The 14344-nt window shown below is 36.0% G+C and overlaps 2 protein-coding genes across 2 annotated transcripts; both read right to left on the reverse strand.

The window, feature by feature from the left end:
* Positions 1-5251: 5251 nt before the first annotated feature.
* Positions 5252-11549, reverse strand: LOC118485037. Its single transcript, XM_035981253.1, has 7 exons — positions 11488-11549; positions 11349-11389; positions 6249-6387; positions 5828-6101; positions 5672-5756; positions 5465-5589; positions 5252-5388 (listed from the first exon to the last, which is right to left on the reverse strand). The coding sequence occupies exons 3-7, from the start codon at positions 6375-6377 to the stop codon at positions 5252-5254; spliced, it is 750 nt and encodes a 249-aa protein (XP_035837146.1). The 5' UTR covers positions 6378-6387; positions 11349-11389; positions 11488-11549.
* LOC110892742 lies at positions 6477-11135 on the reverse strand. Its single transcript, XM_035981254.1, has 2 exons — positions 9551-11135; positions 6477-9472 (listed from the first exon to the last, which is right to left on the reverse strand). The coding sequence occupies exons 1-2, from the start codon at positions 11133-11135 to the stop codon at positions 6477-6479; spliced, it is 4581 nt and encodes a 1526-aa protein (XP_035837147.1).
* Positions 11550-14344: the final 2795 nt, after the last annotated feature.

Consider the following 14344-nt stretch of genomic DNA (forward strand, 5'->3'; position numbering starts at 1 on the left):
GCACATGAAAACTCCACAGTTAAGCGTGCTCAGATGAAAGTCTCCACCGGGCAACCAAAAACAAAATTCGTGAGTTCCCGGGTGGGCACCTCATCAGGGGCGAATCGAAAAATAGTGATCATACGAGGGGCAACATTTTCACTGCAAGTGGAAAAGAATTTCACTCATCCTCTTTGCTCGTCACATCAACCCCTAGTGTTGGAGTTCACACTTCGCGGTGGGGTTGTAGGAGAATGCTGGTGATGATGTATTCGTTACATGATCTATCGATGATATATTATAGATCGTGCAGACTTTAATCTAAACAACCATAAAAATAAGCAATCAACATGTTTAGAATTGAAAATTAGCTTTAACTATACTAAGGTAAATAAAGATAAGAAATGAATTTGTTACCTAATATATTGAATTAGACCATGTAAACTATAATCTAAATGACGGTAAAATAAGCAAGCAACATGATTAAGTAAACATGTCAAGATTTAAAAGGTAGATTTAATTATAATAAATTAAATAAATAATAATTAAATAAAAAAGAATTAATCTTATAAATAGATCGTGCAGACTTTAATATAAACAATGGTAAAAATAAGCAATCAACGTGTTTAGAGTTAAAAGTTAGCTTTAACTAAAATAAGGTAAATAAAAATAACAAATGAATTTGTTACCTATTATATTGATTTAGACCATGTAAAGTGTAATTTAAATGACGGTAAAATAAGCAAGCAACACGATTAAGTAAACATGTCAAGATTTAAAAGGTAGCTTTAATATAATTAGGATTAAAAATAAGCGCTGACGATGCGGCGGGCAGCAACTTTCCATGTGAAGCGACGGTTTCTCACGATTCCATTATTGTACCAGGTACCAAAAAATTACTATATTGCGAATACAACTTAATTCTTAACGAACTTTTTGCCTCATCTTCTTATGAAGTTATGGCGGGATATCAAGCAGATCTTTACAGTAGTTCCAACTCTATCAAATACATGATCAGAGATAGGTCCGACAATCGAAGAGACAAGCAATCATAGCAGGCACGAAAGGTCAATTGCCTCTCTATGGCCGAGGAGAACTCCTAGTCCATAGTCGAAGCCCAACATGACTCTTTGATAGTCCTTCTCTTTAGAGTGGCTTCCTCCTGCTTCCAGTCGAGTTTTGTAGATTCCGATAGAGTCACTGCTCGCTTTTCCTTTAGACAAGATGCCCTAGTCCTTTTGGTAAGTGTAAGCATTTCATAAGCAGAAAAAACTAGATATTAAACTACCGGTATCAGTTACAATGCTCACTATCGGTTTCAATCCTCACGGTAAAGAAATAGTTATTATATCGGGCACTAACAAAATATCATATTTCAAGCCAACTTAATTTTCAACGCACAATTTGCCTCCATGTTAAGAAAACATAAAAACGGTTCAAAGAGTATCGGTTTCCTTCCTCACGGTAAGGAAAAATATTCAAATATGTTTAACATGTTTGAGTAAAATTATAAGCGAAAAGCAAAACAATTATAGCAATAAAATATTATGTTAACAAAATAACTAATAAAATTATTTATAATAATTATATTAGAAAGAAAAATCAAAAGTTAAAAAGAAAAGAAAACAAAGATAAGATATTTATAGAATAAACAGTAAAAAAGGAAAAAAAAAAATAAAACATTTTGCTTGTGAAACTAATGTTATTTAAAATGTATAAAAAGTAAAGAAAGAGAAATAATATTAAAATATATATTTCTTTTTACTGTAGAACATCTATCATTTTATATAGAGATAATAAGTTAAATAAATAATAATTAAATATATATATATATATATATGTATATATAGGGTTAGTAAAATGAAAACACATACGAGTTGGGAAAACTTAGAGAATTCGGCCTTACGAAAGGTTTTTTCAATTTTTTTTTACCAAAAATCCTGAAAAAATCAATTGTTTCAAAAAACTAGTTTTTTTTTTTTTTTTATTTACACCAGCCGTAAATACTGTAGAAAGTTGATGTAATGGTGATGTTATCAGCTTTTTACAGCAGCTGTAAAAGACTGAAAAACACAACTTCGAATTTCTTTTACAACCATCTTTGTAATGTTTTAATCTATAGGTGTGAAAAAGATAGGGGTAAAACTCGCATGTAAAGACCGAGTTCCCTAAGCTCCAACAACTCGTAGGAGTTTTCTCTTGATCCGAATCCTTTATATATATATATATATATATATATATATATATATATAAGGAAAAACTTAACTTTATTAAAGTTTGGGGGGTTAAAATGTAAATCGTTTATCGAAAAAAGAATTAATATTAAACTTACGTGTATAAACCTATTAAAGTTCAAGTGTATAAATGTAAATCATTTATAAAAATAGAATTATTAGTGTTTTGGGATTGCATAATAACTTTATTAAATAACGTGTTAGTAATATAAAGTAACTAAAGAAAAAGGAAACAATAATATATAAACCCTATAAATTAAAGTTAAATAGACCAATTAAAAATTAGTACCATTCACAATCGTAAATGTTATTATATAAAATTTCATTGAATATTTGTTTCGTACCGTATGTTTGATCATGCCTTACTAATCACTAGTATTGCTTCCTTCAAACAACACATTTTCGGTCATTGGTACATGTGGTTTATATCTCCCTTGCTACATGCTACATGTGTTGTCTTGATCATTTCGGTCGACTCTTGTATGCATTTTGGGCTATTAACGGTTATGTTTTTCTCTTATTTGCTTTGTCACACTTTAACTTTAGAACAAAATTTATATATAATCTAGGTTTTCACACTATATATTTTATATAGACACATGTATATACAAAACACTTCTTTTATAGCCACATGTGTCCATCTCGTGCATTATCTTACTAAATGTTGCCTGAAATTATGCCCCTAGTCTAAAACAATGGATTACTTGGCTCAAGTTATAACATAATACGAATCTTGGACTAATTATCAAAGACCTAAAATAATTTAGCTGTAAAAGACTGAAAAACACAACTTCGAATTTCTTTTACAACCATCTTTGTAATGTTTTAATCTATAGGTGTGAAAAAGATAGGGGTAAAACTCGCATGTAAAGACCGAGTTCCCTAAGCTCCAACAACTCGTAGGAGTTTTCTCTTGATCCGAATCCTTTATATATATATATATATATATATATATATATATATATATAAGGAAAAACTTAACTTTATTAAAGTTTGGGGGGTTAAAATGTAAATCGTTTATCGAAAAAAGAATTAATATTAAACTTACGTGTATAAACCTATTAAAGTTCAAGTGTATAAATGTAAATCATTTATAAAAATAGAATTATTAGTGTTTTGGGATTGCATAATAACTTTATTAAATAACGTGTTAGTAATATAAAGTAACTAAAGAAAAAGGAAACAATAATATATAAACCCTATAAATTAAAGTTAAATAGACCAATTAAAAATTAGTACCATTCACAATCGTAAATGTTATTATATAAAATTTCATTGAATATTTGTTTCGTACCGTATGTTTGATCATGCCTTACTAATCACTAGTATTGCTTCCTTCAAACAACACATTTTCGGTCATTGGTACATGTGGTTTATATCTCCCTTGCTACATGCTACATGTGTTGTCTTGATCATTTCGGTCGACTCTTGTATGCATTTTGGGCTATTAACGGTTATGTTTTTCTCTTATTTGCTTTGTCACACTTTAACTTTAGAACAAAATTTATATATAATCTAGGTTTTCACACTATATATTTTATATAGACACATGTATATACAAAACACTTCTTTTATAGCCACATGTGTCCATCTCGTGCATTATCTTACTAAATGTTGCCTGAAATTATGCCCCTAGTCTAAAACAATGGATTACTTGGCTCAAGTTATAACATAATACGAATCTTGGACTAATTATCAAAGACCTAAAATAATTCCATAACAGGAGGCATATAAGACGACTTGTAAACAAAACTAGATATGTTGGAGTCGCGCGTTGCGGCGAAGCATAGTGAACAGCAATGTAAGAAAGAGATCTAAACTTTTAGATTGCCAATAGAAGCCATTTACAAAATGAAACCAGTTACAAAATGCAGCGTATCGCATACGTTTTGGCTTTGGTTTTATAGTTCCTTTGAAGGTAATAGTTAGTTACAAAATTATACAAAATATCTAAAGAGATGCTTTTTTCGGAGTGCTAACTTTTTCTTCTTACCTTTGAGCATCTAGTTAGTTGCAAAATGATGTATACAAAATAGTTAGTTGCAAAAAGAGGTGCCTTCTTTCTAGTCTTGATGTTTTTTCTTGTTCCTAAGCATCTGGGTAGCGGATTCTTTTGGTGTCGCTGATATCGGGACCTGTGAGAAAAGTTTCATAGGTAGATATTAATGTTGTAGTACTGTTGTAGTATATGTAGTTAGGAATAGACCTGGTTCTGTGAAGGATAGTTGTCGTTTGGTTGTGGAGGTTGTTGATTGATTCGGTCGTTGCTCCTTTTGCCCAATAGGTGTTGTCTGTGTTGGTGATGGTGGGGTACCATGTGTGTCTACCAGTGGTTGTGCAATGGATGCCCTGTTAACTGCTAGAATGCTTGAGCCCGGTATTGGGGACTTGATGTACCGTACCTGCATGGAAATTAGTCTGCCAACGGCCTCTAATAGGGGCTTTGGTACTTGGTAGCGATCTGTGTAACCTTCTTGTATGACGATGTCTCTGCATGGTTGTCCTATAATGCTTGTCAGTGCTTCGTCGAAAAGTGTTGCTGTTGTTGAGTCTGTGTGATCGGCAATTGTTGTAGATGCACAGTACCTGCATAATTTATGGTATTATTTTGTTGTTTTTTGGCGAAATGTTTTAGATGTTAATTACATACATAAACTTAGGTTCTGGCAGATTTTCATGTGATCCGCACGACCAGCCTTCATTGGTTTTGTACATTTTCCTTCGGCATTCTGTGCATGTTGTGTAGTACCAAGGCTTGCCCTTTATAAACGATACAATTGATGCCTCACAGGTGAACGTTTTGCCCTGTTTGAAAATAATTATATGAAAATGAATTGTAATTGATAAGCTTTTTAGTTTCATAGCGGGATTGGAATATTGCCTGGTTTTGTACATTGTTTTGTTGCAGTAGCTCGGTAATGGTTTTCTTGTTTCTTTCGTCTGTTGACATGAGTTCCAATTGTGATGTCTGACCTTCCCCTGCTTGGAGTGTGAGGGGTGGTAGTTCCTTGAACCTGGATACGATTTTATTTTTTTGGTTACACGACAAAAATGTCTACAGTATTTTCATTGCGGTAATAAAAGTTGTAAAACCTGTTTCTGATAGTTGTGGCAGCCTCTATATCAGGGTTAAAGTAGATATGGGTTGGAATTGTTGATGCTAGTTGCACTCGATCTATATTGTATGTGCTAGTAATTAGATAATGAATATATTCTTTTGGCGATACAGGATTTGAGTTTATGTGTGTTACCATTGAACGTGCTTACGCAAACGGATGTCAAGGCAACGATTATTGGTTGCTCTGCAGCCAACATTGCCTGTTTATCAAACTTTGGTAAGACCTCTTCCCATAAAGTAGCGTTTATGTGTTCGCCGCTGTCACATTTGTGTAACCGTTAGTTCGCCTCATGTTAGACTGTGAAAAATATTTACATGAATAGTTATATGTATGGGTAACCTGATATCCGTGAGACGAAGACGTAGATATTCTCTTCCCTTTTTGGTTGTTCCGGGTGTTGTGTACTCTAGCTTTGCCAAGTAGTCTATGATTGGGCAAATGGTTTAGATTTGTTAGTAGATGTTATGGAAGTTTTGAAAATGCGAGTATTGTTACCTGTAAGGAGTTCTTGATCGTCACCAGTACGAAGTGAAAGGTCGCTATAGGGACAAAAGTTGAAATAGTACATTGGAAATGCATCTGGTGTAGGAATTAAGGTTAGTGATGCTTTTGTTCCCATGCGAATGCTTGCGATGTGTGAATTCACTCTTGGTGGTGTTGGCTGGTCATCGCATATGTATTTTTCCAGAAGGTAGCATGAGAAAAGGGTGATTTTCCTTTCGAAAAGTTCTTTGTCTAGCCAGTGCACGCTAGCTTGTATTCCATCACCCTGGATTAACAGAGCGAAAAAGGATCAGTTAGCACAAATTTAGCATCTGTTTGTGCAATAATACATGTGAAGACAATCATAATTGAAGTTCAAAAATATTTACTGAATTTTTTAATTTGACATATAGCATATGAATTACAAACTTACATGTTTGTCTATGAAAAAGTAGTACATGTCGCTGTTTCGTAGGCGAGGCTGCCACTTTCTTATGACACGAATTTTAATTGGTATTGCAGGTCCTGCTGGGACAATGGATGATATCCTACCCTCTTGCATGTTGTCTTTCCTGTTCAATGGCACATAATTAGCGTATAGTAAAGTATGAGAAGTTTATAATGGCAGATAATATCGTAAAAAATCCTATCATTATTTATTTTATGATCTGAAACAGTAAAGGAATGTATGTATTGTTATTTGTTGTGTGGTGTTGGTTTGTGTTTGCTCATGGATTGTGAGGTTAACCTCATGAGCTTCAATATCTGCTAGTAACTCAGAGTACACGATGTTTTTGGTGTTATCACTTTCAAATTCTTCGTGAGGCGTTATGAGCACTTTTAGGCCGCTTGGTGATGTTGCTCTAGAAAGGGCAACATAAAGCTGCCCATGACTAAAGATAGGTTCAGGCAAGTAAACAGCAATTTTATTTAACGACTGGCCTTGACTTTTGTTAATTGTCATTGCGTAACATGTTTTGATTGGAAATTGACGTCTAGTAAATACAAAAGGTAAGTCATTAGTTTTATGCACAAAGTTTATTCTAGGTATATAAACGCGATGGCCAATAGCTGTGCCAGTTATTATACGTGCTTCAATGATTCTAGGCAGCAATTGTGACACTAATAGCCTAGTACCGTTACACAAACCTGATTTTTGATCAATGTTTCGCATTAAAATTACAGGAGTATTTATTTTAAGCTTTAGACAATGTGAGGGTATGCCTTGGAAGTTCAACAAATTCAGGTATTCAGGTGGGTACATAAGATCGGTATCACCTTGGCTGTGGGAATGAGGCGTTATAGAGTCTACACTCAAGTATGTTGAACATTCGCCAGGGGAAGATGCAAGCACTAACTCATTGATTTCATCAGCGGTTTCATTCTTTGGACATACTATGGCTCTCTCGGAAAGGTTAGAGGCTGTTGGATTGTGGAGGATGTCGTCATCATAAATGAATTTTATCAACTGATGCAAGCCATTTTCCCCTGGTTGTATTAGAAACTGTGTTGGTATGTCAATGATTTTCGTGTCTGGTGATTGTTTGTACGGTACGCCAGTTAGACCATCTCCGATGTCAAGTAACCACTTTGAGAATGCTAGAGCAGCTTCCTTATCAGCAGGTGAGGTCGTTGATCTGGTCACACGCATGTTTTCATATAGCTTAACAATTTTGAAGTCGTTCCATAAGTGTGACCTAGGTAAAGTGGATGCAATGATTTCATTCTTTGAAGCTTTGGGTTTGACCGGCAATGTTTGTCGAAAGTCTCCTCCTAACAGCACAGATTTTCCGCCAAATGGTTTGTCTTTGTTACCAACTATGTCTTTAAGGCTCTTATCCAATGATTCAAAGCATCTTCGATCACTCATTGGTGCCTCATCCCATACAATAAGCGACGTTTCCATTAATAATTGGGAGAGCTGTGTGTTTTTTTTAATGTAGCACAATGAATCATTTGTTAATTCTAACGGGATCTTGAATCGAGAGTGAGCTGTTCTTCCTGAAGGCAAAAGCAAGGCAGCGATCCCTGATGCTGCGACAGCAAGAACTACTTTCCCAACGGACCTGAGTTTGTCTATGATTGCAGTCCATAGGAAAGTTTTTCCTGTTCCTCCATGGCCGTATATAAACAAAAGTATTTGCGTATTTTGCATAACTGAGTTTACAACCATGTTGTATACTGCTAGCTGAACAGAGTTTAAGGCCTCTTCCATAGTTCTACTTTTAGTCACCAAGGCGTCAGTGTCATAGCACTTTTCTTCCAAAAGTAATCTGTTTCTTAGTGCTGACACCATTGAATCAGGAGGCATCGGTAAGCCAAACTTGGCCAATGAGTGTGAACCTTCATTAGAATTCAACAATAATTCCAATTCGAACAATACATGTTGTTGCAGGTTTAAGCCACTAATGTGAGTATTTGACGTACCAGTAACATCATTCAAATTCCTAATAATATCATCACTCATTCGTGGCCAGTATTTCTGCCAAAAACCTAATGGATTAGATAGGTCACAGAATAAAAGCATATGGGCAAACAAAGCCCTTAATTCTGCAGCCGTGGCCCAAGACGATGCCTCTACGAAAGCTGCAACCCATTCTCTATCATCGCCTATCAAACCAAGTTTCTCGCATGCAGCTCGGTAGGTAGGGTATACAATGTTGGAAACTGTTCTGATGTCCTCGAAAGAACAACAACCTTTTTGGTGGTTAAGTAGCATTCTTAGGTAGAATGACTCACCACATGCTGGATGTATGTATGCCAACCTTCCAATTGGTGGAGTTCTGGTAGATAATCTTTTAAGCCATGCTTTCTTGGAGGGATCCCATCGGTACCTAGACAGATAGTCCACGTAACATAAATCCCTGTCATTCGGTTGTTGTTCATTGCTTCTTAACCATTCTGTTAATGTTGTTTTCTGAGTTGCTGGGTTACCAAGAATGTCATGTAGCTGTTGGTTATCTTTAAAGATGATATTCTGCATGTGCTCTAAGTGAACGGCTAATAGCTGAACAGCTGGGTTTCTATGGTGAATTGGAAAATTGAGGATCCTCCAAGCTGCTTCATGTGGACAAACGAATCTACCATCTACAAACTTTGAGATTTCGTCTACACCTTCGTGAGAATTTGATGTTGATTGTGTTGTACAGTCAGGGGTCCTTGTGACAGCGTAACAAATGCGATCTACACCTTTGGATATGTACTTGAACAAATACTTAATGAGCATACTCCAACCGCAATATTCGACATTTATATGTGCCTCGAAATGCAAACAAAGAGTCCGATTATATGGGACTACGTAACCGTTGTCAAGTGGCACACCATTTTTTTCCAATTGAGGACCATTTGGTCGTCTTTTATAGTGAATATACCCTTCTTTGTCAAATCGAGTGACTTGTTCATAGGCCTTTGGAAAGGATTTTGAACATTTCTTATTAACCATGCATGGTGCGTTCATTTTTGGTAAGCCACAGGGACCATGCATCATAGAATCAGTCACTATTCGATATAAAGTCGGATCTGCCCCTGGATCTGGAATTTCAGCAGAAATGAAATTATCCACATGTTGCGCATCTTTTATTCTGCATTCTGGTACAACCCAGAGCAACATATGACAATGTGGAAGGCCTCTTTTCTGAAATTCGATTGTATAAAGATCTGAAAAGCAAAAAAGTGGACATAAGGAAAGGAAATTCCAAAAAAAATATATGTAGATAAATCTTTTTTTTTTCATACCTGCTGCAACACCACCAAAAGTCTTTTGTGTTTTTAAGAACTTTAGTAGTGATTCAACCTTCAGTTGGAAAATTCTTGCAATAATGTCAGGTCTTTCTTGGGCGCCTGTGCAATCAGCGTGATTCAAGTAGCGTCTGATTTCTGGCCACTTAACGTTGCAGGTAAATGTTATGAAGTATTGTGGATTACCGTGGACTCTACAAATAGCGAGCGCATCCTGATAATGCTTGTACATATACCTTGGCCCACCTGTGAATGAGGATGGTAGAATGGTTCTTTTACCAACATCACGACCCTCAGTCTCACCCTTGGAGAAAGCATCATGGATACCGCGAAGAAACTCAGAACGAAAACGATTTTGGTTAGCACGATAGTAGTCAAGCCTACATTGCTCTATGCACACATATGCGTCAACTAAATATTGTTGCAAAAGACGACCAGCTTTCAACAACAAAGTGTATACACCTATGCGATCATGTATCTGATAAGCGTAGAACATGTTCATCGTCAAATTTTGATCCTCTGATAGTGTGCGACCAGATAAACGTAAATCAGGGGACCAACCTTGCTCTGCAAAGGGGAAGAGCAACGGGTACTGAAGCGGCATATACGAAGAATGCAACTTGCTAACGCGTCTTGGATTACCATCTTTGCTATGGATAACGATGTCATAGTCAGTTGCTAACGGATCGTTATCACAGATAATAGCACCAAGAGTTCTAGTAGATGGCATTTCATAGTTTTTTCGGGTATGACTATTGTACAGTTTTATCGCAAAATTTGGGACCTCCTGAAGAGAACATATATCTCTTGCGCTCCTGAAAAGCTTAACATACCCGTTCACATCTGAAAGAACTCGAGCAAGAGTAGAAACAATGTCTGCTGATAAAGGACTCCGAGTGTCACCTTCAAAAAACCGAAGCCTATTCTCGACCTCGTTTTCTGTATCATAAATATACATCTGAAGGAACCGTGGTTTGTTGTCCACGGGAGGACATAAGGAGCCCAACCAATGTGATACCTGACCAGCAACCTTAAAAACATAGGGCCCGGGAGTATGATTAATTTCATGATCTACATGTGCACCGAAGGAAGTCATTGAGAACATGGAATTGTAAGCGCGTATATTTTCCATAAAATGCGCCATAGAATACAATTCCTTTATATAGACTGGTGGTTCCCGTGGAAAGTCAATTCGCACAGTGCCTTCTCTACAGCACATATTGTACCTTGGTCTATTTTTTTGAGGTGATGATTTCAGTCTTTCTTCGTGCCAAAAAAGAGCCCCACAATATTCACAAACATTAGTACAATCCCCCAAATCAATATACGCTGGACCAGGCGCAGGCACACTACCTGATGTTGAAGCCGTTTGTCCACTCACCTGAGTATTAGGTTGTGCGGACAATGGACTTTGAAGGACACGCTGGAACGATGAAGCCCTAATAATTGTAGAGCGCCTTACTGACTGAGCAGCTGTTTGAGAACCGAGGATAAAACCAGAAGACGATGATGACTCCCCGCTTTCACCATCAACTACAGTTGCCTTTCGCTTCCTCTTCCTACTGGTGGATGGAGTTGACATGTCTAACAAAGGCACTGGAACGAAATGTGTAACAAAAACGCCACGCAAACCTAAAACGCTAACCAAACAAAACCTCACACTGTCTAGACTGAGCTACAACATTTAACATCAGGTTATGAAAACTCTACAACTGAAATAAAAGCATCAGGGGCAAAAACAAAACTAAATAAACACACAACCGAACATACAATAATTTGAAGTGAAGGAACATACCTTAGTCAACTATGCGAATGCACATGGAAACGCCAGTGAACCTGAGAAAAAAAACAACTAAAATAAAAGCGTCAGGGGCAAAAATGAAAGTAAAGAAATACACAACCGAACATACAATATTTTAAATGAAGGACCATACCTTCAACGAATATTTTCTTCAGAACTAACACTTGCTGCTGGTTGCATGTGACTGTCAACCTGCCATACCCAAAGAAAAAATTTACTATATCTTAATAAGTGCCTGAGCTTTTTGGAGGCTGTGTGCACACATAGTTGTATATAAGCCTAAAAATTAAAAAAAAGTGTCATCTATCTATCTAGAAGATGTAGTATCACTCTCGCATATCATTCACTGATTCAAATTCTTAACCAAACCTTTCTCCATGACATTGTAAAAATATGAGGAACCTACGGTCTACAATCTACAAAAATCCTATAAGCAATAAGCGCGTCTAGTACAACCGATGATCATATATATGATTATTCGCTCCGGAGAAACTAATGATATTCAGTGGGCGTCCATTTGTTTAGCCTAGGGAAAAAAAGTGCCGTTATGCCATCCGGATGCTTGTTTGCCAGCACCGTTTCAGTATCCACGATGAACAATTGTCGGCCAAGAATTTACAGTTATATTTTATTTTATTTTTTTTAAATAAAATTAGCATTGAGCCTAATAATTCAAATGTCAAGTGGGATAAATTTTAAAGTGGTATCGTTATTTTAGGGTAAAATCGGTAAACACCGGTACCGGACCGGCATCGAACCGGTAGCGAAAATGTTAAAAGTCGGTACCGAGATAAAACTAAAATATTTCAGGGACATCTAACCACTATCAAAGCTATTATTCATCAAGCTAAACAAAACATGAAACAAATAACTAACCAACTGGTTCTTACTTACATATAAAACCTATTCAGATTCCTAGTTCATCATCTTTTCTACTCAAAGCAACCTCTTCTTTCACTACATAAATATGAAAATGTCAAAACACGTATAATAGCATAATAGTAATGACACAATTGAAATCCACAGTTTGTGACTAAATAAAGAACTTGTCAACAAACAAATTTAACATTTTAGTCAACAATCTATACATTTTTTATTTGAAATGCGGGTAGATGGTAGCATGATCCATAGCATAAAACACCAAGTTTCCTACTTAATGAAGACGAAACGTTATTATAGTGCCACGATGGTCGATCAGTTGTATTCTCTTGTTTTGAAGACCATCAAGGGTATATCTGACCCATTAGTGTCTATATGCTTTACACAAACCATTATAACAACATACACATGAATCTAGAGTGCATCTTCCAACTCATAGGTCATAAGCCACATTTCATATAAAGGAAAAATGGTAAAGGATATAAAGCACACATGGAAACTAAGATGAGTAGCATCGCGATAACGATTGGGGTAAAAAATATAAAAAAAAATCATTTCTATTCTTGATACTTTAATAGAAACATGTATGCTATAAAAGCGACAATTTTGAAAGCTTACCCTATTTGATTTCAACGTAATATGATCACATAGTAGTGGTCGGTCAGAATGCAACTACTGCATACCAAGTATCGCGGTACAACTATTAAGTATACCAAGTAAAGAAACCATTTATAATGCAATGACTCTATAGGGCATAGCATATTGTGCGTCATCTAATGTGTGTCATGTAAAGTGCGTCATGTAAACGTTTACCACGAACCGACCGAGAGTTCGCTCAAATTTTCCAAAGTACAACAATACCATTCCATAACAGTCATTTAATTCTAAAACCTCTTTTATCTAACATCAACAGCAATTTAGAGCAAAATCCATGTTACAGTAACCTTCAATCTCAACATAAACCAAAATTCTTCAAATTCTTGTCAAAATTAATCAAAAAATTACACCTCATCTGGGGATTTTTTTTTGATTAAAAAATACCACTCCTGTAAAAACAATCACTCAAATTTAACATTGTTCTTCCAAATTTTTTTAAAACCCCAAAATTCGCTAATTACTTTTTTTTTGGAACGGGTAAGTATTTTCCACGTGTAAACCCACCCTTTCGGAGCTATGTCCAAAGGCCGACTACTCGACCACCGCTCGCCCCCGTTGGACTCGAACCCGGGTTGAATCCCGAGCCGAGCCTTCACCCGGATGTCACAACCACTGCGATGCAGATGGAAGGACGCAGTCGCTAATTACTATAATCGCATGTAATTCATAAAAAAAAATCGGATACTACATGCTACTTGATGATTCGTATTGACCAATGGAATAGAAATCAAATAAGAACATCAGAGGTGTAAAATAAGATGCCACTTGCATCTTTGAAAATGAGAAAGAACGAACCCCCAAATATTTTGGGGATAAAATCAAAACCAAAAGCAAATCAATTTGAAACATTTCCTTCAAAATGCCTTTAAACCCATACTTAAAATCCTAAAACTAAAATAAGAAAAACCATATTGGAATTCATAAACTCTCAATTTAAGAACCAGCGTGAACCCTAAAACCAAAAGCATGCCCTAAATAAAACCCACTAAGAAGCAATATTTTTAAAACCACTTGAAATTTTGATGCCCAAAAGTGTTAATAACTGGAAATTAAGCAACCATACCTGTAAGGAAAGAAGCTGTAAAGAGCCAAGTGAAGAAGAAAAGGACTTTCAAGTTTGTTGTGAAACCAAAGGAAGCCGTAGGGAGCCAAGTGAAGAAGAAAAAGACTTTCAATTGTGTTGTCAAACCAAATACATGCAGTGAATAATCACATAAGCGGACGCGTGTACAATTGCGAACACGTGGCACTACATACCAAGCGAGAGGGGAAAAAAGCAAAAATGGAGGAAAAAGTAAGGTATTAGGAATCGAACCTGTGATGTTCGCTAAACCAACATCCACAATTACCACCACACCAGCATTAAATAAGATGTTTAAGTTGAAATAAAATGCTATTTATAATGAAACTAAAAATGAAAAAAAATACTATTCATGAAGCCTCACTAACCATAT

This window comes from Helianthus annuus, chromosome 12, assembly GCF_002127325.2.
Source record: "Helianthus annuus cultivar XRQ/B chromosome 12, HanXRQr2.0-SUNRISE, whole genome shotgun sequence".
Classification (NCBI taxonomy): domain Eukaryota; kingdom Viridiplantae; phylum Streptophyta; class Magnoliopsida; order Asterales; family Asteraceae; genus Helianthus; species Helianthus annuus.